We start from the raw sequence: 26,169 nt of genomic DNA, 5'->3' as shown, positions 1-26,169 counted from the left end.
GACCTTCTAAAATTATGTGAATATCATTGGAATATACAGGAAAAGAAATGTAGAGATTTTTTTAAACTCTTAAATGCCATTAAAAAAGTCTATATGGGATGTTTTCTGAAGACTTCTGATTTTAATATTATGGGGAAGTCCAGGTGAGAAAACTCCCTTTATCAATGCAGAAAAACACTTTCTCTGCCACTTACAGTCTTGAAGAGTTGCCTGAGACACTGAAAATTTAAATGACTTTTCAGGGCCATAAAGCCAGAATGTGTGTCTTCCAGACTTTCAAGATGGCTCTCTATATACTATACTATGGCTGTGTCTCAATGCAGTTTTCCTGAACAAAAATTGTCTTTCTAATATTTCTAGTTTTTCAACAGGATGAAAGGCATATTTTGGGAGGAAATTTTCAAATTGCTATGACATATCACATTCAGGGCTGGAACAAAACTTTTATAAGAAATGCAAATGTGGGGCGGAGCCAAGATGGCAACTGGAAAGCTGGGACTGGCCTAGGGCTCTCCCCCAGGACCCTCCAAACACCCATAAAAATGGCTCTAAACAAATTCTAGAACTGAAGAACCCATGGAATAGCAGAGGGAAGCAAGACTACAGCCCAGGATAGCCTGGATGGACACTGGGTAAGGTCTATCCCATGGAGCTGGGAGTAGAGCGGAGCAGAGCCCAGCGTGGGCTGCGGCTGGACCAACCAGACTGGGAGCCAGGGCAGAACAGGCCCTAGCACCCTGAATTAGTGAGCTGTGGCAGTTACCAGACTTCTCAACCCACAAACACCAAAGACAACAGAGAAAGTTAGCAGGAAAAAAACTGCAGGGGACAGAGTGAAAGGAGTTCCTGGTTTGGCCACTGCCCTGGAGCAGTGGAGGTGGTGCAGCTATAGAATTACAGCTCCAGGCCCACCTGGTGGGAGGAAATAAGTGGCAGATCAGAGCAGGAGTGTAGAGCCTACTCAGATCTGAGTCACAGTCAGGGCTGGCGGTTGTTGGGGGGAGGAAGAGTGCTGGTGTGGCAGATCTTGCCATGTAGAAATAGCTTTACAGCATAGGCCCTTAAGCTTGGGACAAAGTACTCTCTACTCTACAAGTAGTCATACCCCCACAAAACACTCAAGGGTCAAGAAATTTGGCTGGGAACATGGCCAGGAAGTGAAAACAGACTCAGATTCAGACTCAGACTTTGGAATCTTTCTTTGGTGACAAAGAAGACCAAAACATACAGCCAGACGAAGTCAACAAAGTCAAAAAGCCGATATCAAAAGCCTCCAAGAAAAACATGAACTGGTCTCAGGCCATGGAAGAGCTCAAAAAGGATTTTAAAAATCAAGCAAGAGAGGCAGAGGAAAAATTGGGAAGAGAAATGAGAATGATGTGAGAAAACCAAGAAAAACAAGTCAAGGACTTGCTAAAGGAGACCCAAAAAATGCTGAAGAGAATAACACCTTAAAAATAGATTAACTCAAATGGCAAAAGAGCTCCAAAAAGTCAACGAGGAGAAGAATGCCTTGAAAGGCAGAATTAGCCAAATGGAAAAAGATGTCCAAAAGATCACTGAAGAAAATACTACCTTAAAAATTAGATTGGAGCAAGTGGAAGCTAGTGACTCTATGAGAAAGCAAGATATTATAAAACAGAACCAAAGGAATGAAAAAAATGGAAGACAATGTGAAATATCTCATTGGAAAAACCACTGATGTGGAAAACAGATCCAGGAGAGATAATTTAAAAATTATTGGACTACCTGAAAGCCATGATGAAAAAATGAGCCTAGATCTCATCTTTCAAGAAATTATCAAGGAGAACTGCCCTGATATTCTAGAGCCACAGGGAAAAATAGAAATCAAAATGATCCACTGATCACCTCCTGACAAAAATCCCAAAAAGAAAACTCCTAGGAATATTGTTGCCAAATTCCAGAGCTCCCAGGTCAAGGAGAAAATACTATAAGTAGCCAGAAAGAAACAGTTTGAGTATTATGGAAACACAATCAGGATAACACAAGAGCTAGTAGCTTCTACATTAAGGTGTCGAAGGGCTTGGAATATGATATTCCGGAGGTCAATGGAGCTAGCATTAAAACCAAGAATCCCCTACCCAGAAAAACTGAGTATCATGCTCCAAGGCACAAAATGGATTTTCAATAAAATAGAGGACTCTCAAGCTTTCTCAGTGAAAAGATATTGCAACAATCTGCCTAGCAACTGTTTTGTGGGTGAAAGACCAACACAAGCCCAACAACAAGCACTCTACCAGCACACTGCAAAAGCCCAGGTTCTTTTGATCTGCTTCACTAAGGAAAGCAATGTTAAGGGGTTGACAAGTTTACTTTAATCCAGCATTCACTTAGTTCAGGGGGAAAAGCCAGCACCCTGAACTTCAGAGCAAATACAAATAAATTACAAACATAGACAGACAGACCCAATACAATTCATAGTTACCAACATCTAGGTTCACCAAGGGAGCTCATAACAAGGGCTGGCCCAGAGTCATGTGCACCACCATAGCTGTGGGTAAGAGCTCCAAGCAAATGGCTCTGTCTTCTCTTCTTATACCATTTCAGACATCAATCCAACATCATCTGAATGACCAGAACTTAGGCTCCTACTATTGGCTCTTGAGTTAGCACCTCCCCTTAGTACCGTGGGAGCTTCACACCTGCATAGGCTTAGCACCTAATAGGGGTTTGGTCCTGGGGCTTAGCACCTAGTAAGACTCAATGAAATACACTGAATTAATCAAAGGAAACAAAAGCCAAACTCTTCAAGGGCACTTGGTTGAACTGAGTGCTAAGAGCCCATTTTGCTTACCAACACAAAAGACCAGAGCTGAATAGAAAATTTGACTTTCAAACACAAGAATCAAGAGAAACATGAAAAGGTGAACAAGAAAGAGAAATCATAAGGGACTTACTTAAGTTGAACTGTTTTGTTTACATTCCTACATGGAAAGACAATAGGTGTAATTCATGAGACCTCAATATTAGGGTAGCTGAAGGGAACATATGTGTATACACACACACACACACACACACACACACACACACACAAGGGCACAGGGTGAGTTGAATATGAAGATATGATATCTAAAAAAATAAAATCAAATTAAGGGATGAGAGAGGAATATATTGAGAGAGGGAGAAAGGGAGAGATAGAATGGGATAAATTATCTCACATAAAAGTGGCAAGAAAAAGCAGTTCTGTTTGGAAGGGAAGAGGGGGCATATGAGGGGGAATGAGTGAATCTTGCTCTCATCAGATTTGACCTGAGGAAGGAGTAACATATACACTCAGTTGGGTATCTTACCCCACAGGAAAGAAGGAGGAAGGAGATGAAAAAGGGGGGTTGATAGAAGGGATGGCAGATTGGGGGGAGGTAATCAAAAGCAAACACTTTTGAAAAGAGACAGGGTCAAGGGAAAAAATTGAATAAAGGGGGAAAGGATAGGAAGGTGCAAAATATAGTTAGTCTTTCACAACATGAGTATTGTGGAAGGGTTTTACATAATGATACACATGTGGCCTATGTTGAATTGCTTGCCTTCTTAGGGAGGTGTGTAGGGAGGGAAGAGGGGAGAGAATTTGGAACTCAAATTTTTAAAAGCAGATGTTAAAAAAAGTTTTTGCATTCAACTAGGAAATAAGATATACAGGCAATGAGGCATAGAAATTTATCTTGCCCTATAAGAAAGTAGGAGAAAAGAGGATGGGGGGGGAGTGGGGTGACAGAAGGGAGGGCTGACTGTGGAATGGGGCAATCAGAATATATGCCATCTTGGAGTGGGGGGAGGGTAGAAATGGGGAGAAAATATGTAATTCAAACTCTTGTGAAAATCAATGCTGAAAACTAAAAATATTAAATGAAAAAAAGTGGAAAAAAAAGAAATGCTAATGTTTGGATAAGCTGTAAGAAATGAAACTAAACATAGAGACTCAATAATAACTGAAGCACAGTCCATAACATGTACTGTTAAGTAATCATGCACTATAGCCTCAGCTATAAAAATTAACATGTTTACTTCTAGTTCAGAATATAGAATTTTTCAACCATGAAATCTCACAACTCTTAATGAGTATGACATTTCATACATTGTAGAATACTAAAAACAATATGAGTACATTGAAGTTAATTTCATGCAAGACACATAAAGCCAGATTTATATTTCATTACTTGACTTTATGCCTGCTGATCCCTTACCTAGAACTCCCTCTCTCTCCTCTCTACATAGCTAAATATTTGCTATCCTTCTGTGCACATTCCCCCTGAATTCTTCACAAGCCACTTCAGTCTACTGTGTTCTCTCTCCTTCCTCAGAAATGATAGCTCCAATTGCCCAAAATATTTATTAGATAATTAATCTTAGAAAGCTTCATGACAGCACCTGTATTGTTTATTTTATTGTTATTTAAATCAAATTCCAAAGCACTGATGGTAGCAATTTTCATATATTAAGCACTCAATGAATGTTTGTTGAAAAAAAAAAAACTAACAAGTTCACTGGGCTGAACCTGTTGAAAACTTTCTTTCCCCCTTTTCTGTCATTTGTAGTTCAATTATAAAAGGTGTTCCTAAAGTCTGGACACAAAGGAAATGTGGAGCTATTGCATCGAGTTCAAGTGAATCTTGCAAAGCACATCAACCTTTGCATCACAAATGATTGAAATCCAATTGAAGATGCTATTTGTTAAAATTCCAATTAAATAAAATATTGTTGAAAATTTCATTCATTTCATTTCTTGAAAACATGCATTTTTGCCTATGTGTCCAGACTTTAGGAACACTCTATAAGCTTTTTGATGGGCAGGAAACATGCCTGATTCTCTTTTACATCTCACAGTGCATAACTCAGTGTCTTACACATAGAAGGCATTAAATAAATATTTGCCAAATGAAATTTGATTTTCACAGTGGAAGATGGCAGTAAGCAAGCAACTGGACTTAGAATAGCCTAGTCAATATAACCTAGTCAATGCAAAGATAAAAGAAATTAAGGTCATGTCTACTACATGTTTAGAAGCAAAAACAACTCCAGCACTGTGATAGAGTAAAAAGAAGAAAGAGGACTTAGCATCAGAAGATTGGTCCTGTCATAAAGTGGTTATGTGATTTCCCTGATTCAGATTACTAGGTTTCAAGCTTTGTTGATGCTGCTGCCACAAGGTCTCTCTCATGCATCCTTTCTTATTCATCAGCAAGCATGAAACATCTACTATATTCCGGGCACTGCACTGAATGATAGAGACAGAAGTAGAAAAGTGAGGCAGTCCTTACAATGTTACTGCCTTAGTTCAGGATTTTATTTCTGTCTTGGCTAGAATATTATTTTCCCCTAACTGGTGTCCCAGACTCTACAATCCATCATTCATACAACTGACAAAATAATCTTCCTAGGACATGGAACTTACCATGCTACTCCCTGCTAAAATGTCTTCAGTGGCTTCCTATTGCTTTTCAGATGACATACTACCTTCTTAGCCTAGCATTTGGGGCAATTATACCATGCTGTCATGTGACTCTAACCTAGTTTTCCAGCCTTATTTCACATTGATACATTGGACATATTCTGTATACCAGACTAACTAGGCTATATACCATTCCACAATTTTATTCTGTACCTTTGGGTTTCAAAATATTTGAGGTAGCCATCTTCCATGATTGTAGTGTCTTCACTGAACCCACTGAAATCTTTCTTTTCCTTAAAATCAGCTCAGGTGACACCTCTTCCTTTATGAAGCCTTACATAAACCAATTGAAAGTGATTTCTCCCTCCTCAAATTTTCTCCAGGCATTTTGTCTTGATATTTCATTATCTATCACACTCTATTTTTCATCATATTTTATATTATGCTAATCTCCCCTACTTCTGGTAGATTATAAGGATATTATGCTTTTTTTAATCTTTGTGTTTCTAGCAGTGTTTTTCTCATATGGATCAGAAAATAAAGATTTTTTAGATTAAATTTCATTTAAATCAAAATATAATAAAAATATGCTGTAGTTGAGGTAAAATACTAAGGAAGTCACCATAATATAGCCTCTATTCCAGGGAGCAACTAATTTTTGAATATAGTTATATAAAAGAAAACTATTAACAGAGTCAGTTTCTCTCTCTCTCTCTCTCTCTCTCTCTCTCTCTCTTTCTGAAGTATGAAGATGCAATTTCATATGAGCTTTAAAAGTATGAGATACAATTTATGTTCAGAAATATTTTGATCTCACTCCTTTTCTCCAATATGAAATATGGTGTTTCTCTTTTAAACCAATAATTATTAAATTTCTAAGGATTCTTCACATATGCAGTTAAGATTTCACTTTAAGAGAAAAATGTTATGTTATAATTCTAAATTGTAGTGAAATTTAAATGTGAGATTAATATCCAATGATATGCAGATTATTGATTTTTCAGAAAATAAAGAAATGGAACAAGGAAAATTTTTAAACAATGTCTTAAAAGAGTAAGCTCTTATAAAAATAAAAGGACTTTGAATTTAAAAATTACAGATTCACTTGCACTTTAATTTCCTTTAAAAATCTTCACATTTTCTTCGAGCAATATTATCTGGACCTTTCTTTTTCATTTCTATCTCTTCAACTTCATGTTCCTTTTCATGTCCAATAGATAGAACAAACTTAATTTATGGGAAAATCTAAAGTTTTCATATATTTTCCATAAATTTAAAATAAAGTTTACTGCCTCCCCACTCAGGATATCCCTTTTTTACTTAAGCTAATTATTTTTGTGGGATGAAATTTAAGAATGTAGGGCAAAGACTAATTGTATTTCATCTTTGCTTGTAGAGATTTCATTATCCAGTGAACAATAGAGGACATTTTCCTGAATTCTTCATAAAATATTAATAATGAATTTCTTCTTTTAAAAGAACAGTCATTAAGAGAGCAGGGCTCTGTTCCCTTAACTTTGCTCAATTATAGACTACTGTAAACTTTAGGACATGAACTAAGTTTTATTCATCTTCCTTTCTTCCTCAGGGACTAGCACAGTACCTTAGACATAGACACAATATAAATGTTTATTGAATGAAGGAAAGAAGCATTAGTGCAACAAGTACTCTCAATTTTCTGCTAGTAGCCCAAAAGATGACATCTCTCTAAGGTGTATTATGAACAATTAATTTCAGCAAACAAATATTAATAATCCACAATTGTATAGCAAGTTTATAAAGGGCATTCCTGTGAAATTATTCAAAGTCTAAGTGTGATCTCTTCATTACACAGTTGAGGAAAATGAGGTTAAGTGACCTTCTAAAGGTTGCACAACTAGAATGGATTCGGAACCAGGACATTCTTGATTTTTAGTCAAGTGTTTTTACCATGATACCACTATACTAGGCTTACTTTCAATAAAGAAAACCCCGCTGATATCTTATTCTTTAATACTTTACAGTATCTATGACTTCATCAATATTGGTATTCTATTGATACAGATAACAACCCCTCTATATACTTCAACCTGTATGATTCTTGTCTTTTTTCTCTGGTAAATCCACCAAAAAGGATCTATAAAGGCTATATTACCACCATTTGTTTGAAAAGAATGGCTTTTCAGAATAATTCTACAGGGCATAATGCACATGTAAGGGGAACAATTCAGTCAAATCAGCAGTCTGATTGATAAATGTTGAAGACACATAGTTGCTTGGGCAAACACTGGTTTCTCCACAATGACAGGAAGGCAGTGTTACTTCAATGGCTCAATGGGCCAACCCCTTAGTCCACATTCAAACCTGCTACTGCTACAGTCGTGCAAATCTAGGCTGAAATGACATTTGCTTGTATTTTTCTTGAGGGAGGCTTGGGGGTTGAGTTAACAAAACAACAACAACAAAAACAATACAAATAGAACACAAACTCTTCACTTACCTCTTCACAGCTAGTCCTGAAATCCATGTGCTATGGCACAGTAAAGGGTATCGTCTAAAAAGATAGAGAGATAGTATGCCTTACTAAATTCAGCATTGGTGAGAACATGGAAGAAAACTCACAGGGTTGTAAAATTATAAAAAACAAATGTCATGGCTTTCTTGGCAAATTGTGTTTCTGACTACGCATAAGTATTAAGGACTCCAACAGTGTAATGAAGTGAGAGGAATAAGGAGAAAACACACCCTAATTCCTGGCTTGTATAAAGTATAACATCCTGATTTTATCACTGTGATTAAGAAAGTGCATTTGCACCCCCTCTCCACTCTATCAGGCATTCAGACATGACCTACTCTATGATTAACCTCTTCTTACAAGTGCTAGCTTATTTCTAACATTTATTTGGAAAGTTGTGTTTGCAGCAGGGAAAGAACCTTCAAAAGAGTAATTAAAAGTTGCTTTTCATATGGTTATCTCTTGCAAAAGGTTGACTAATCTTTTTTTCTTCTAATTAAAACGATGCATGCATGAATAATTTTCTCCTTGGACTTGAGATTTTATTCACAAACATTACTGCTCAGAGAAAACAAACCATTTATCAAGGAGGCTAATTTTCAGAAATTTCTCTGTCGTTAAGTACAGGAAATTACCTCAAATAGGATTAGGTAGAAAGCCACTGGTTTCACACAAGTGAATCCCACTATTACTGAAATGACAGGTCTAGGCCAAAATGAATCTCAAGGTACACTTAAGCTTCTGTAAAGTGCAGGTTTAAATAGGTTTGTTTTAGTTACAAGGTAAATTCAATGGACTACATTATTGTCATAGAATAGTGTTATACTGTCACTACAAAATACCTTTAAGACAAAGTATAGTAATTTAAAAAAAGATGTCAAAGCAAAATAGATGTTTAATTTCAAAACAGAAACCACATGGCAATAAATAATGCTATACTTATTTGCTCTCTTCTATAGCACCAGATGGATTAATATATCATATAAGGGATATAAGTAAAATAGGTTGAAATGTCTCAGCATTGTCATTGAACTGAAAAATTATTGGTGGTTCAGGGAAAAGGAACAATATCTTTTATTGATGTTCATTTACTTTCATTTAAAACAATGTGTACATCCTTTCCCATTTAATAAAAATAACAATAGCCATCATTTATGTAATGCTTTAAGATTTTCTGAGTGCTTCACAAATATCTCATTTTATCCTCACAGGGACCCTGAAGGTAGGTGCTGTTATTATTCTGATTTTACAGAGCAGAAAACTGAAGTAGTGGGAGTTTAAGTGATTTGCCCAAGGTAATGCATACAGATCATCTTTGTCTGAGGCTGGATTCAAACTTGAATCTTCCTGACTCCACTTCCTTTACTCTATCTAGTGCACCACCCAATAGTCTTCCATTACTGGGTAACAGAAAGAGATATTTAAAATCCTGAAAACTGTGCATAAACGACTGTAATAAGAAGTCAAATGGGTTTTAAGAAATTAAAACCCCAGAGATTTCATGTTAAGGTTAAAAGTAGATGTGAGCCATGCCCATATAAATGTAGTTTGGTTTTACACATGAGCTTAGTTAATAACAGCTCATTGCCCAATAAAAAGGCATTGATATCATTATCATACCTATGTAAAGAAAGCCTGAGACTTAAGGATTTCTTATATATCATAGGGAGAAATCTTAGACACTAACAGGGAATTGACTCTGAATCAAAGCCTGGAGAAAGTAAAAAAAAAAAATCCATTAATCATCAACCCATATTTTTTTTTTAAAATACAAAGGTAAGGAAGTCCCTGTCCTTAAACTTTTGACATTTGACTGCAGAGAATAACAATAAAAGAGATTAAAAACACCAGACACAGATAGTTTACAGCCTTGGGCAGTGAGTTCACTTACACAATAGATGATGTGACTAGGCACTCTTAATGATCTTTGCAAGATAATGCAAAATGGGAGAGGCTTTGTAGGATAGGAGAAGTAGAAATGCTGTTCTGATTTTCCCAAGAAAAGGGGGGGGGGGGTGAGGGGGGTGGGGAGGGGGTGGGGGAGAGAAGGTTGAAGAGAATAGAATCTGTAACAAATAGGTCATAGAGTTTGACTTCAATTTCTGACAACATTGTAGAATATATCATTAAAGGAATGCTTAATATATATAAAAATAAGCAGTGATTACAAAGAATCATCATTTTATTATCATTAATAGGTCACCCCAAACTAATAACACTTTTATAGAAGAGGGAAGAGGATGAAGTAAAGGAAAAAAAGGAGAAAACATTATATTGTGTTGAGAATTTTGGAGGGATGCTATAGATATGGTTTGACTTAGATATTAAACATTTGAGTTGGTTTTTCATGACATACTCATGGAAAATATGGGGAGGTAAGGGCTAGATGATAATAAAGCTAGGTGGGTTCAGAAGTAGTTGAAAGGCCAGACCCAGAAAGTAAACATTAATGATTAGATATCAATTTAGAAGGAAGTTTCTAGTAGAGTGCTCCAAAGATTTGTAGTTGATCCACTTCATAGACAGACAGATAGATAGATAAAGAGATAGATAGATAGATAGATAGAGACATAGGTATATCTATAGATAATATATCTAGATAGATGTATGTAAGAAATGGGGGGAGCAGTTTTGTTTCCACTGAGTTGAAATTGTCCCACTCCCCCCTCCAGCCCCCTCCACCCCCAGCTTTAGCAGAATGTAAATCAGGTGACTGATTAGAACTAGTTCTAGATCTGATCTAGCAGAGACCAGGCCTCAGGTCTGGTGAAAGGTTAGAGACTTGTATGCATGCTTAAAGGAGCCATTTGAGGAGGGCATGATGTAGGCAGTCAGGGGGTTGCATCTGGCCAATGAAAAACCTGGTGGGAGTTCGAAGTGGGGTTCAATAAAAGGACTGACGTCCGTCTGAGTCCTTGTGCTCTCTTGTACTCTGTTCAGGGGACATAGCCATTGATTTAGACTGAATAAATGTAAAATATAATTAAAACGTTCCTGGCTTCCCAATGAGTATTGTTTATTCCTACATAATGTAAGTATGTTTCTAACAATATAGATATCCCGATATACACCTACTTATCTATATCTAGATAATATATTTAGATAGATATACATATATCTATAGATAAAATCTAATCTATAATGATCTATATATCTATATCAGTATGTTTATATCTATTTTGTTCAGTCATTTCAATCATGTCTGACTCTTCATGACTCCATTTGGGGTTTTCTTGGCAAAAGTACTGGAGTCGTTTGCCATTTCCTTCTCCAGCTCATTTTACAGGCAAACAGAGTTAAGTCACTTGGCCAGAGTCACAGAGCTAGTAAGTTTCTGAGAACAGATTTGAATTCAGATCTTCCTGACTCCAGAAGTAGCACTCTATCCACTGCACCACCTAGCTACCCCTGTTTATATCTATCTAGATATAGTATCTATATCAATATCTCTCTGTCCATCTATATCTATCCATCCATCCATTCACATTCATCCATCTATTCATGCATCTATCTATCTATCTATCTATCTATCTATCTATCTATCTATCTATCTATGTAATGGAAGGAAGGACTGACCTTAGAGCATGCTCAGATTTCCCCTTTCTGGTAGATTATACAGTGCATGAAAAATATTTCCTTCTTATTTCCAATCGAACACTTGGAGCCTCAATGACTCTTCTTCAGACCAGGAGTGACTGAAGGGCTGGTACTGTGAGATGACAGAGTACTTTGGTTGGCGATGGAGCTGGAAAGAATGATGCTCAAGAGTTACTAAATAAGAAGTTTGTTCAAATACATAAGGATCAATATACCCCCACTTAACCCCTCTAGTGTTTCTCTTCCATTGAAGAATTCAAGTAATGAAGATTGCTGTGAGTCCTTTGGGAGGATGGGGAGGAGGGAGAGGAAAATTGAGTATTTTTTCCCCACTAGCTGACACAAATTTCTGAGTACCTAGTGTCTCTGTTTCTTTTGGGTTTATTCTTTCCTAATCTGGAGTGACTGAGCATTCTGAGATGGGAATGCACCACCAACTAGGGGGAACAGGAAATCCATTAAAACTATCAAATACCCCACTGATAACCACAGGTGGTAGCCACAGCATCCAACTCCAGTGAGAAATGAGCACAACAGCCAAGTCACTACTTCATCCAGCCTGTTAGCTGAGACATCATGCTTTGCAAAAAGCCAGCCCAGCTGATCCAGGCAATGACTCATCAATTGCTGAGGACACATATAAAAAGTGAAATGATAGGGAATCCACAAAGGGAGAAAAAATTCCCAGAGCCAGGAATCATGAGACATCTTTTGGCCTCATGTGTTCTCTACACATGTGCCTGTCTTCATTTGTATGTTAAGTTTGAGCCTTTTCTTACAAGGGGACTGTGTTCATGCTTTAGGCCCTGAAGAATTTTTTTTTGTAAACTTCTATCATTGTAATACATACTCAGTTAATATTCCACTGTAAATGCTGATTAATGTCAACTGGTTGATCAATAGTCAGATATTCAGGAGCACGCCAGAGCAGATCTCAAGAGCAATGTTATTAGAAGTGATATCTCTCAAGCTTATCCTTTAAAATGCTGAAAGGAGCAGTGGTATTCTGTCCTTTAGAAAATTAACCCAACAATGTAATGTGAGTTGGGCAAATGGTCTCAGGAGGTAAGAAGGAATTCTTAATATACTACCACCTTAGTACCTTGAAAGACAACTGTAAGACAGGTAACACTAGGACACAGAGGACTGCTAGCACAGGTTCATTCTTGATCTGGTCGGACAGGAAGGACAGGAAGACAGCTTCAGGGGGTTAATAATCTTACCTTATTCTAGTCTACATTTCTTAATGGGAGTTTGTGGATAATGGGAGCAACAACTTCTACAGCATTCCCTAATCACCCTTCTCACAGGTGCAGGTGAGAAGGGGGGCAACTACCCCTACAACTTGATGGGGTCAATCAAGACAGGCATAGTTTGTGCACACCCCTAAGTCCTCTTAAGCCACAATGGGGGCTGGCTGAGGTAAACATGGATTGCCTCCAAGCCTTGATGGAACCGATCAAGGCACACACAGCATTCCAGTTGTCCATTCAATCCTAAGGGTTCCCCATTCACTGACCAGCACCCACTTGCTTTATAGGGCAACGGACAAAGAAGGTATATTGCCAACAATAGTCTCACAAGTTTACATTATCTCACCATTATATCTCACTGTGCAGTTGCAGTGGATATTTACAATTTAAGCACAAATGTTTGTATTATATATCACTACATAACACTGTGCAAGTATGGTATAGATGTTTACAAGTCATGAGACTGGGAAATAGAGATTGTTATTGCTGTGGATCCTGGGAAACTAAACTCTAAGAAAGAATAACAAAAATCCACCTTACACACACTAAAATCCACCTTAGTTGAAATAACTCTGTACTGTCTGCTGTGTACACAAAAGGAGAGATCACTACTAATTTGATGAGACATGCTTATGATACTGGGTAACTTTAGAAATGGGCAGCTAAGTGGTGCAGTAGGTAGAGTGGCAGGTCTGAAGACTCATCCTTCCGAGTTCAAATCCAACCTCAGACACTTAATAGCTGGATGACCCTGGGCAAGTCACTTAACCCTGTTTGCCTCAGTTTCCTCATCTGTAAAGTGAGTCGGGGAAATAAATGGCAAAGCACTCCAGCATCTTTACCAAGAAAACCCCATGTGAGGTCACGAAGAGTCATACAAGACTGAAAACAACTGAACAACAGCAACAACAACCTGAAGTAAGGGGATTTACTTAGGAACTGGTTGCAGAGACACATAAGGAAAGAAGATCTCCAAAGAGGCAATGAAGAGAAATATTTTTTAAAATGAATTGAAATCCTCAAAAACATAGATTTATGAAGAAAGTCATTCCCATCATATTACTTGGCCTTTAATCTATCCCCGTCAATCTCCTTGGCCTACAAATCTAGTGACTGATATGAGTCGATCTCCCCCCTGGATGAGATCTTTGGTCTCTCTCTTTCTTGTGATGCTAAGGTAAAGTTGCTCCCAGCTGAAGAGCTTCACTTACTCTCATGCATTGTTTGTTATACTCCAATCTGTGGGGCATCTATAATTTCAGTTTGCTGTTTTGCTTGGATAAATAAGTTTATTTGCTATTCATTCTTTTTAAGTCTTTTATGGAACCAGAGATTGGTGGGAAGGGGCTTAACAAGTAAGCCTAATATCCCCACACCCCTCCTTGGAGACTAGGGGAATGACCAACCAATCTCATCTGTTCTGAATATTGGCCTGCCTATCCCTCTTCCCATAGCTAAGCTGCTGAATTTGAAGAAAGGGCCCTCTTCCTCTTTTCCTCAGAGGAGGGCCAGAGCCCAGATCATATTTATCCATGCCACCTATGAGATAAACATTTATATATTTATATGTGGACAGTGTACATACAGACATAGACACAGATACATGCACATACATATATAATGTGTGTATATACATGTGCATATACATATAGATACATACATGAACACATTTCTTTCTATTTCAACCAGATTTGTAATTTCATTGCTGTAGGACATGCCCAGTAAGAAATTTCTACCAACGTAGAGCTTCACCTGCCCTATAATCTAGTCTTGAAGACTTGCCTGGGGCCCTGAGAGTTTAAGTGACAAATCCAGAATCACACAGTCATTCTATGACAGGGGTGGGATGTGGCATCTTCCTGACTCTGAGGCAAATTTTCTATCCTTTACTCCATGTTGCCTAGCTATTACTATGTAATATTTTTTATAAATGAATTGAATAAAGAAATTGATTACATGATTATCAAACATGTGAAGGACACAAAGATGGGAGGGATACCTAACAGTGTGGATGAAAAAAAAATCAATATCCAAAAATATCACAATAAGTTACAACTATACGTCAAATCTAACAAACCATTTAATAGTGATCCAAAGTCTTAAGTTGTGTTTTCCAAATCAATTCCACAATGACAAGATCAGGGATGAGGGGAGAGACAACAATTTCTATGACAAATGTCTAAGTTTTATTGGCCTGCATTTCCAGTGAATCAACAATGTTTAAGGTAGCCAAGAAATCTGATTCAATCGTTGACTGCATTTAGAGAGCCATAGGGTCCAGGAATAGGAAGAGGATAGTCTCACTACACATTGCACTAGTCAGGGGGAAAAAAAAATGAGTGCCACATTTTAAGAAGGACAGTGAAACATGGAGAACATCCTGAGGATGGTAACCAATATAGAGAATGCATTCAAGAGTAAACCATGTGACAATTGTGTGAAAGATATAAGAAAATTAACCCAAAGAAAGAAGACATAGGGATGGGATAGGAGTATATATGTAATGGTGATAGTAATTTTTCAGTATATGAAAGGCTGTCACAGTGAAATGGAAAGAGAAAAATGGTAAAAATTGCAGCTTTAGGTTTGATATAATAAAACACTTCCTAACAATCATCTCAAAGTTAAATGGGGTACTTTGGGAGGTAATCGCTTCTCTGCCATTGGAAGTCATCAAGCACAGGCTAAGATGATCATTTATTGGGTATAACATAGAGAGATTCTTGTTCAAATATAGATTGGACTAGAAGGCCTCTGAGGCCCCTTCTCATCTGATGTTTCTGCCAGTTGAAAGTACTGTATTCTTTAATAGAAAAGAAATGAATTGCAATTTTTTGTTTTAAAAAAATCATTATAAACTTGTGGCATAGGGCTTATATGCCTTGCCAACTTCTAAAACAAAAACAAAACAAGTGTGTTAAATATAACTAGTGCAAGTGAAATAAAAAGAAACATTAGAAGGAAAATTCAGTATGTCCATTTTCATAAACAGCACATAAACTCTTTATGTCTCAATAAATAAGGTACATAAATATTCACTTTTTCCTGGTTTTGACTCATTTACCACCCTACCCAAAATGACTATTTTGTCATATTTCCAAGTGCTCATTCAGAAAAAGAATAACTAAGCAATTAAAAATGTGTCAATGACCAAGATAGCTAGTAGTTTTTATAGCTATAATAAAAATTTTTGGAGTGATTGTAAATGTCAAGAATAGAAAGCTTTTTAAAAAATACTACTCACGGAAAAGTAACAGTCATTTGTTACTTCCACTCTACTGACAAAAGCAGGATATTCAATACTATTAGCTTCCTTTGGACTATTCACATTTTTAAAATAATTTTTGTAAATATACTATTAAACATCAATTAAACCAATGAAGTTTGCTTTGCAAGTGCTTAACTTTATACACATGAATTTCAACACACAAAATGTCATAACAAATTTTGTGCACTTTTTTCTAAGTTTCCATCAGGTTTCTTAGTTTATCCTCATTTAGTTTTCACATGTTCATAGTATAGCATATATTCTGTACTTCTGGTTAGATTTTTTTCTTTTTCAAGTATTTTATAGACTTCCTTCCAATATTCTTTATATTCCTCATATTTATAAATCTTAATTCCATTTTAGCCATCTATTACATGAACGTACCAAAATTTTAGCCACTATGCCAATATTGCTAAACATTTACATTGCTTCCAGTTGTTTTTTTCATTTTTTGCAAATGTCCATAATGCTGCCGTATCAATCTGTTCATTCGCCTTTTTATAGATCTTACATACTATAACAGATTTTAATCATCCCCATTTAGAAGAGAAAAATTGACCTCTTCCTTATCATCTGACATACCAGTAAAATTATGAGTAGATTATCAGAAATAGGAATAGATTATAATAAGTTGCTGCAGCCAAACAAAACATACTTAGGAGGTTGTTTTCATACCAGTTTGTTCTCTGTCATTTCTAAAGTGACTGGCTATTAAATTTTTGTGTATTTCTTTTTCTTTAAATCAGTTTTACCTCTAGTTACCACCACTTCCATGCTTTTTCTTTACTTGAGGAAACTGATTCTATGAAATTTCCCTACATGATAATTTTAAAATTCACCTTCACAAAAAATAAGGTCACAAAGCTGAATGTGTATCCAAATTCTTCTGTCTTCTGAGTTATTTTTTTTATTGTAATTTCAATTTATATTGGGGGAGGAAAGATTGGGGCACATCTGGAGAGAATTTTTTTTAGATTAAACAATGTATTATAAAATCTAAAAAGCAAACATCTTCCTGTTTGTTGTCTTACTAAGAAGATATTGGTTATCCTTGGTGTTATATTTGGCGTAGTGCACAGAGTGCTGAATTTGGAACCTAGAAGATATAATTTCTAATTCTGCTTCAGCAACATCCTAGTTCTGTGATACTGAACATGTCACTTAATTTCTCTAATCCTCAGTTCCCTCATCTGCAAAACCGCAATAATAATAGCACCTAACACCTAGAGTTGTGTTGGTGATTAAGTGAGATGATGTATGCAAAGTGCTTTCAAAAACTAGTAGTATATCAAAATCCAATATTGTTATCTTCTTCCTTTTTATATATTTCTACGGAGTTCGGTTTGGGAATGAGTTGCCATCTTGTTATTATTCCATTATATCCCTTGTTCTATAGAGTATAGCATTTTTTTTTTGGTAATTGACCAATGTTTAGCATAGTACTTGGCATGTATGATGTGTTTTATAATTACTTGCTGACTCAAATTTATTAGAAGTATAGGGATATGATTTCATCTCATGCAGAAAGAATCTTTGACACAACTCTAACAGACAAGAAGAAAGGCTAGAGATTATAATGATGATGATGATGTTGATGATATTCCTGATACAATACAATATTGTACATACTAATTACAACTAAGTAGACTGGGAACACAATGGGGTATTGGTATACACACGTACATATGCTCAATGAATATTGATATATATGCATATATAAGGCATATATACATTTCTATGCATGTGCATATATGTGTATGTACAGGCACACATTCATGTATGTGTGTATATATTTTAAATTTAAATTTATAATTCATATGGGAATCCCAAGTGGGAAATTCCATTATGTGAATACACAGATCAATGAGATCATTTAATTGTTCATATTATAAGTATTACTTGCTTAATAAATAATACAAATAAAATTCGTACTTTCTTAGATGTTTATTTTTGAAAATATTCTGTGGCTTCCTTTGCTTAAAGCATCATATCTGAGTTTTCTAGGTGGGCTTATTTCCCACTTTTGATCCACAATATACTCTTCTTATTATAGAAGAGCAGAAGGAATAGCTTCCCAATCTTTTTCCAGAATTCCCCATCTCATCCCATGCACATATTCTACTACTTAATAACATGTTTTCCTCTTTTTGGAAGAATAAAAGAAATAGCTCCCCCATCTCTTTCTAGCATTTCCTCTCTCTCTCTCTCTCTGTCTCTCTCTCTCTCTCTCTCTCTCTCTCTGTGTGTGTGTGTATGTGTGTGTGTGTAGTCCTATTTTATTATCTATATTTGAGATATCAAGGAGAACTGAGTTTCTATATGCATAAATCTTTTGGAGGAGGTATATAATAGAGTTGATACCAATGATTCTAGAATCAAAATATAAGCATATGACCTGTTTTGTTTTGTTTTTTTTTTACCTTAGCATATCCAAGTTTACTTCTTTGGGGACCACATGACCTACCCTTCATCCATACAATATGGCAATGTCCATGTCTTTGATGAGAAATGTTTACCCTGCCTTTACATAAGTGACTAAGGATCACAATCTGAACAATTGATAGTCCAATGCTTTCTTATGTTGTAGAGGATTTAGCTTATTATGGAGTGCCTGCAGTGTGCTCAAATTGTACAACATCTATCATCAGTCTGCCCCTGCCCAGAGGTCTTGCAATCTAAAATTAAATCTAATGCTCGAAAATTAATCAGAGCTGTTGTCATCAATTATTTGGAGTACAGGTCCAATTGCTGTTGATGAAATTTCATGTCTGCAAACAAAATAGAACAAGAGAGCCAAATATGTGATCTCAGCGTGCAAAGCACTCTGCAGCTGCTTCTCCAGAAGGAAGTTCCATTGAGAGTGAATGATCAACAATGGAGAGATGAGTCTCTAAAATGGTAACAATAAAGGGAAAGGACAAGAAGGACTGATTTAGTTTATTTAAATGGGGAAAACAAAATAAACCAGGAGAAACTTATTGGACCAAATTTTTGTTTTATTGTATTATTTAGGTGATTGCCTAAAGTCTTTACTTGAGACCCAATGTTCAAATAGCCTCTAGAGTATTTTGTACTCATTATGGTAATTCTATTTATATGAGAGAAAAACCTCAATAAATTAGGGACAGGGGCATCTAGGTAGCAGAGTATGTAAAGCACCAGCCCAAAGGACTTGAGTTCAAATTTGGCCTCTGGCACTTATTAGCTGTGTGACTCTGGGAAAAGCCTCAAAAAGAAAAAGTGAAAAAAAATAAATTAAGGATAGATCAAGGGAAAATTTGAGTTAGATGAAATTAGTATTTTTTGGCTACATTAGAGTGGTAAGCCCCACCTCTACCCTCACGTAGCCTTCTAAATCTACCTCTCTTTGTACCCCAATTCCTCATACTGTCTTATAATCAATTTGCCTAAGTTTGTCATGATAAAGACAGCTCTGTGGTAGAAACGAATCCCTTTGAGTTTCTAAGAAGTTTGCTACTTTTAGGTTTCCAACATTGATGATGTAATGATTTCCAAAAGAATAAACTCCATTCTTATTGGATGTCTGCTGATCATTGGTAGTGCTAGATAAATGCTTATTTTTACATAGCGGGCACTATATAAATGTGTATTCCCTTCCCTTCCTCCATTTATAAAGCCTCAACTATGTGACAGACACCAAGCTAAGTGTTTTGTAAATATTATTTCATTTGATCCTCATGACCTTGCAAGGTAGGTGCAGTTATTATCTCAAGTTTACAGTTGAAGAAATTGAGGCATAAAAAGGTTAAGTGACTCCCTCAGGGTCATACAACTAGTAAGAGTCTGAGGTTGGATTTGAAATCAAACTTTGTTGACTCTAGGCCTAGCAATCTATCCATTGCAACTTCCTAGATGCCCCAAATGAAAGTATAGTGAGGGATCAAAGTATAATTGTTAAGTCATATAAAACTGAAAGAAAGTAAGCAGTATAATCACCACTGAATGTGAACGTACATGTGCTCACAAGTTCTTGTCTCTACTTCTCCACTTTGGTCCCTTTCGTTTCTTATAACTTCTGGCAAATTCAGCAAACTCCTTTTCTCATCTGCTTAGGGCTTAACTTATTTGTAGGTGACTAACTGGTTAACATCTGATAATTTAATTTCCAGTGTTGTATCAATGCCCTGATGCATTATTTTGGGGTTGGGAGGGAGGATTGAGGAATCTTTGCATTTTAAAAGAAGATTCTTGGTGGTACAAGTCTTAACCCAGAATAATAAGTAGCAAATGATAGAAATTTTAGTCACCATGACAGATCAATATAGTACAAATTTTTTTTTTGTTTTAAATCCAGCCAGTTAAAAATTGGAGGGGGGCGGAGCCAAGATGGCAGCTGGAAAGCAGTGAGCTCCCCACCGAGTCCCTCCAAAAACCTATAAAAAATGGCTCTGAACCAATTCTAGAACTGCAGAACCCACAAAACAGCAGAGGGAAGCAGGGCTCCAGCCCAGGACAGCCTGGATGGTCTCTGGGTAAGGTCTATCCCACACGGAGCTGGGAGCTGGAACCTGGGAGCTAGGAGCTGGGAGCAGAGCAGAGCCCAGCATGAGCTGCTCGGACCAACCAGACCAGGAGCCGGGTAGAGCGGGGCCTAGCGCCCTGAATCAGTGAGCTGCAGCAGTTACCAGACTTCTCAACCCACAAACACCAAAGACGACAGAGAAGGTTAGCGGGGAAAGCTGTGGGAGTGGAAGAAGTTCACAGTTCGGCCACCGCCCTTGGGGTAGCAGAGGTGGGGCAGCTACAGCTCCTGTTGCTTCTGGCCCCAGGCCCACCTGGTGGGAGGAATTAAGTGGCAGATCAGAGCAGGAGTACACAGCCTGCTGAAGATCTAAGGCCAGTCGGGGTTGTGGGTTCTTGGGGAAGGAGGAGTGCTAGTGTGGCAGAGCTGGTGCATCCCCCCCAAACATGGAACATAGAACTCTTTAGTCTACAAGCAGTCATACCCCACTGAAAAACTCAAGGGTCAAGTTGGCTGGTTGGGAATATGGCCAGGCAGCGAAAACACACCCAGATTCAGTCTCAGACTTTGGAATCTTTCTTTGGTGACAAAGAAGACCAAAACATACAGCCTAAAGAAGTCAACAAAGTGCAACAGCCTACACCAAAAGCCTCCAAGAAAAACATGAACTGGTCTCAGGCCATGGAAGAGCTCAAAAAGGAGTAGGAAAAGCAAGTTAGAGAAGTAGAGGAAAAATTGGGAAGAGAAATGAGAAGGATTTGAGATAACCAGGAAAAACAAGTCAATGACTTGCTAAAGGAGACCCAAAAAAATACTGAAAAATATACTGAAGAAAACAACACCTTAAAAAATAGACTAACTCAAATGGCAAAAGAGCTCCAAAAAGCCAATGAGGAGAAGAATGCCTTGAAAGGCAGAATTAGCCAAATGGAAAAGGAGGTCCAAAAGACCACTGAAGAAAATACTACCTTAAAAATTAGATTGGAGCAAGTGGAAGCTAGTGACTCTATGAGAAATCAAGATATTATAAAACAGAACGAAAGGAATGAAAAAAATGGAAGACAATATCAAATATCTCATTGGAAAAACCACTGACCTGGAAAATAGATCCAGGAGAGATAATTTAAAAATTATTGGACTACCTGAAAGCCATGATCAAAAAAGAGCCTAGATATCATCTTTCAAGAAATTATCAAGAAGAACTGCCCTGATATTCTAGAGCCACAGGGCAAAATAGAAATTGAAAGAATGCACCGATCACCTCCTCAAATAGATCCCAAAAAGAAATCTCCTAGGAATATTGTTGCCAAATGCCAGAGCTCCCAGATCAAGAAGAAAATACTGCAAGCAGCCAGAAAGAAACAATTTGAGTATTGTGGAAACACAATCAGAATAACCCAAGATCTGGCAGCTTCTACATTAAGAAATCGAAGGGCTTGGAATACGATATTCCGGAGGTCAATGGAGCTAGGATTAAAACCTAGAATCACCTACCCAGCAAAACTGAGTATAATGCTCCAAGGCAAAATTTGGATTTTCAATAAAATAGAGGACTTTCAAGCTTTCTCAGTGAAAAGACCAGAGCTGAAGAGAAAATTTGACTTTCAAACACAAGAATCAAGAGAAGCATGAAAAGGTAAACAAGAAAGAGAAATCATAAGGGACTTACTAAAGTTGAACTGTTTTGTTTACATTCTTATGTAGAAAGATGATGTGTATGATTCATGAGACCTCAATATCATCGTAGCTGAAAGGAATACACATATATATATATGTGTGTGTGTGTTTATGTATATATATATATATATATATATATATATATATATATATAAGTGAATGTGCATGTATGTATATATGTATGTATATATATATATAGAGAGACATATAGATATATATAAAGAGAGAGAGAAAGAGCGGACACAGGGTGAGTTGAAGATGAAGGGAAGATATCTATAAGAAATAAAATCAAATTAAGGGATGAGAGAGGAATATATTGTGAGAGGGAGATAGGGAGAGATAAAATGGGGTAAATTATCTCGCATAAAAGTGGCAAGAAAAAGCTGTTCTGTGATAGGAGGGGAGAGGGCAGGTAAGAGGGGAATGAGTGACTCTTGCTCTCATCAAATTTGGCCTGAGGAGGGAATACCATACATACTTAATTGGGTATCTTACCCCACAGGAAAGAAGAGGGAAGAAGATAAAAAAGGGGGGGAGGATGATGGAGGGGAGGGCTGATGGGAGTGGAGGTAATCAAAAACAAACACTTTGGAAAGGGGACAGGGTAAAGGGAGAAAATTCAATTAAGGGGGATGGGTTGGGAAGGAGCAAAATATAGTTAGTCTTTCACAACATGAGTATTATGGAAGGGTTATACATAATGATACACATGTGGCCTATGTTGAACTGCTTGACTTCTTAGGGAGGGTGGGTGGGAAAGGAAGAGGGGAGAGAATTTGGAACTCAAAGTTTTAAAAACAGGTGTTCAAAAACAAAAAAAAAAGTTTTTGCATGCAACTAGAAAATAAGATACACAGGCAATGGGGTGTAGAAATTTATCTTGCCCTACAAGAAAGGAAGGGAAAAGGGGATGGGAGGGGAGTGGGGTGACAGAAGTAGGGCTGAATGGGGAACAGGGCAACCAGAATATAAGCCATCTTGGAGTGGGGGGGAGGGTAGCAATGGGGAGAAAATTTGTAATTCAAACTCTTGTGAAAATCAATGCTGAAAACTAAATATGTTAAATAAATAAATTTAAAAAAATAAAAAAAAATCCAGTCAGTTTTCCTAAAATCACTACACACACACACACACACACACACACACACACACACACACACACTAAGCTTCACTGATCACATAATAATCATGTCTCCCTATAAATATGGACTTACAAAGCATTTATCCTCAAGTATATGCCCATAAAATTTAAATATTTACACATTATGATTTTGAATGTAAGGTATTCTGCCATAAATCACTGGATTAAAACAATTAAATTCTCCCACCTACTGCCTATGATATATTTATCTATCTTTCTATCTCTCTAATCTACCTGTAGGTAGCTACAGACATACACGTATATGTTATCTACATAGACATGTCTGTCTAAATATAGACATATTTCCTCTGGTATATGTATATGTATGCATATATACACACATATACATATATATATTTATACAAATAATGTAAGATTTAATCAGAGATGAACTTATATTTGTTAAAAATATTGAATATAATTCTCTAACCAGTGGGTGAATTACAATTTTATGGAAATACAGCTTTTGTGAGTGAGTTCCTCATCTATAACTGTGGAGAAAGTACCAAGTTATAGTCTAGCACTTGTAAATGAAATACCAGTATTGCCACAGACAGCATAGGCAGATGAGGTTTCGAAAAAAGAAAATTGATCTTGGAAGTTATTGGGGATATATAGACTTAGAACAGGCTCAGAGGGAGAAGAAGGAATAGAGGAGGGACATTTGGATGGGGTCTTGTCTTTGACTTGGGTTCTAATTTGGGCTTTATTACTTATTTAATCATACAAACCTGGATAAGCCAATCTATTTCTTTGGGTTTCAAAGTCCTTACCTGAAAAATAGAAATATTGCCTTTCATATCTATCACACTGTTGCAACAATCTGCTAGCAGCTGCTGTGGCAGTGAAAGACCAACCCAAGCCCAACAACAAGAACTCTGGCAGCACAGGTTCTTTGGATCTGCTTTACTAAGGAAACTAACATTAGTGGTTAATAATCTTATTTCAATCCAACATACAAACATACATGTGTCACTTACTCAGCTCAGGGGGAAAAGCCAGCACCCTGAGCTTCAAAGCAAATACAAACAGAACAAATAAATACAAATCAACAGACAGATTTCTGTCTGACAAAATCACAATATATAGTTACCAGAGAAGCATCAACATCTGGGTTTTCTTCAAAGCCGGGGAGCTCATAACAGCTGGCCCAGTGTTACTCACCACTCCTCCAGTGGCTCAGAGCCCCAAGGGAGAACGCCAACCTCTGGGTTTCTATATCTTGTTCAGGGTCAAAGGTGAGTCACATATTCCACTCACTCACTTGACCTAAAAGTTTCACAAAAATTTGACCTAAAACCATGTGGTCTAAAAGCCTCTGATGTCACAAACATGTCACTCAAACCCTGTAAACTAGGCTTTCCCTTGAGGCAAGGAGGTCATCAGGGACTCCTAATTTAATCAAAGAAACAAAAGTCAAACTCTCCAAGGGCACTTGATTGAATAAGTGTTAAAAGCCCATCTTAATTACCAATGTACTCCACCCCTTCCAGGGTCCATGGCCTAACAGAAATGTAAATTAAATGGCCATAGATCCTGGAACAAATAGAAGCATTATACATTGTGATCCAATCAAGCAGGAAACTAAAACATATCATTCACAGCAAAACAAAATGTATCATTCAGGGTCAATCCCAAATACTTGTTTACAATACAAACACCCCTAGGTCCCAGCAAGTTATTCTCTTCAATCAATCAGAGTGTCCAAGTAAAGTAAGTCTTGAAGGTGGGTCCTTCCCACACTGCTGGGGCAGGTTTCCTCCTCAGGCAGAGGCATGCTTTAATTAGCAATGTCCCAATGAGAACATAAACATCCAAATAAAGTTCTCTTGGGGATGTCTCCTTCTCCCCACACTGCCATTGCAGGCTACCTCTTGGCACCCAAAGTTCCAACTTAAAGAAAAAGTCCAAATAAAATTCTGTTGTGGTCCTGTCCTCCCATTACTGTTCCAGTCCCTGCTTCAAGTCCTGAGGGGTAGCTGGGCAATAAAGCCAACAGGTAGGGTCTCTGGGGGTCCAAGGCACTTCCCCTACCCCACCATAAATGAATCTACCCATCCTTCCTGGGTCCCAAGCAGCCCAAAGGGGAGGTAGCAAAAAAGGCACACTTAGCTCCTTGCTGCAAAGTTTCCATCTTGCCCCAGGGCTGAATTCCAAGCCCCTGGGTTCCTGATCATCTAGCTCTGGCTGGCCTCTCCTGGCTTCTGCCAGAATCCAGATCTTGATGTAGGTGGCTCTCCACCTTTGCATTCACCTCAAGGTCCTCAAGAAGGCAGTCAATATGTCCCCAGCCACCATCTGCCGGCAGTCTCACCCCATCAGAGTTGGCTCCAGGGCAGCTCACTGCTTTCACCCTTCCAAAGCTCCCATGCAAACAGTCCTCTGCTCTGTCTGGGCCAATATGTCAGCAGCCACCATTGGCTTTTTCTTTCTCCTCACCATCTGCTCCTGCCAAATATTCACAAAGGCCATTCTCTGATTTTTCTCTCAAGTCTATATGAAGGCAGTTCTCTGCTCCTGTTTCAAAACTCCTCATACAATATGATCTGAAAACATTCACCCTTTCAGCACAGTCCTCCGGAGCCAGGCTTATCAACTCAAGTCCTCAGAAGAGGGATTTCCTCCCAGGGCCCTTCTCTGGGATTCTGGGAAACCACTCCCATCATTGCCACTGACCAGTTTTCCTTCCGGCCTTTGTTGCTCCTGGGGCTCCATAGAACCATAGGCACCCCAAGTACAAAGAGTCATCCAAAACCTGGGAAACATTCAACCACCCCAGTACCCCAGAACACCATGAGATCCTTTTAATCTGCAGATCCTGCCATGACTACACCATTTGTTGCAGCATT

General features: G+C 37.6%; 1 protein-coding gene across 1 annotated transcript in view; it reads right to left on the bottom strand.

Moving 5' to 3' along the window:
* Positions 1 to 11,584, bottom strand: part of LOC118836753 (gamma-1-syntrophin-like) — a 197,704-nt gene extending 186,120 nt beyond the window's left edge. The window contains exons 1-2 of the mRNA XM_036743949.1: positions 11,478 to 11,584; positions 7,887 to 7,940 (exon numbers count right to left, since the gene is read on the bottom strand). Coding sequence (XP_036599844.1) covers positions 7,887 to 7,913 — 27 coding nt within the window. The 5' untranslated portion in view covers positions 7,914 to 7,940; positions 11,478 to 11,584. The remainder of the gene's footprint in view (positions 1 to 7,886; positions 7,941 to 11,477) is intronic.
* Between the last annotated feature and the right edge of the window lie 14,585 nt (positions 11,585 to 26,169).

This window comes from Trichosurus vulpecula, chromosome 1 (genome assembly GCF_011100635.1).
Source record: "Trichosurus vulpecula isolate mTriVul1 chromosome 1, mTriVul1.pri, whole genome shotgun sequence".
In the NCBI taxonomy this organism is placed as follows: domain Eukaryota; kingdom Metazoa; phylum Chordata; class Mammalia; order Diprotodontia; family Phalangeridae; genus Trichosurus; species Trichosurus vulpecula.
Note: the sequence above shows the minus strand (reverse complement) of the source record. Positions and strands in the feature narration are given on the sequence as shown.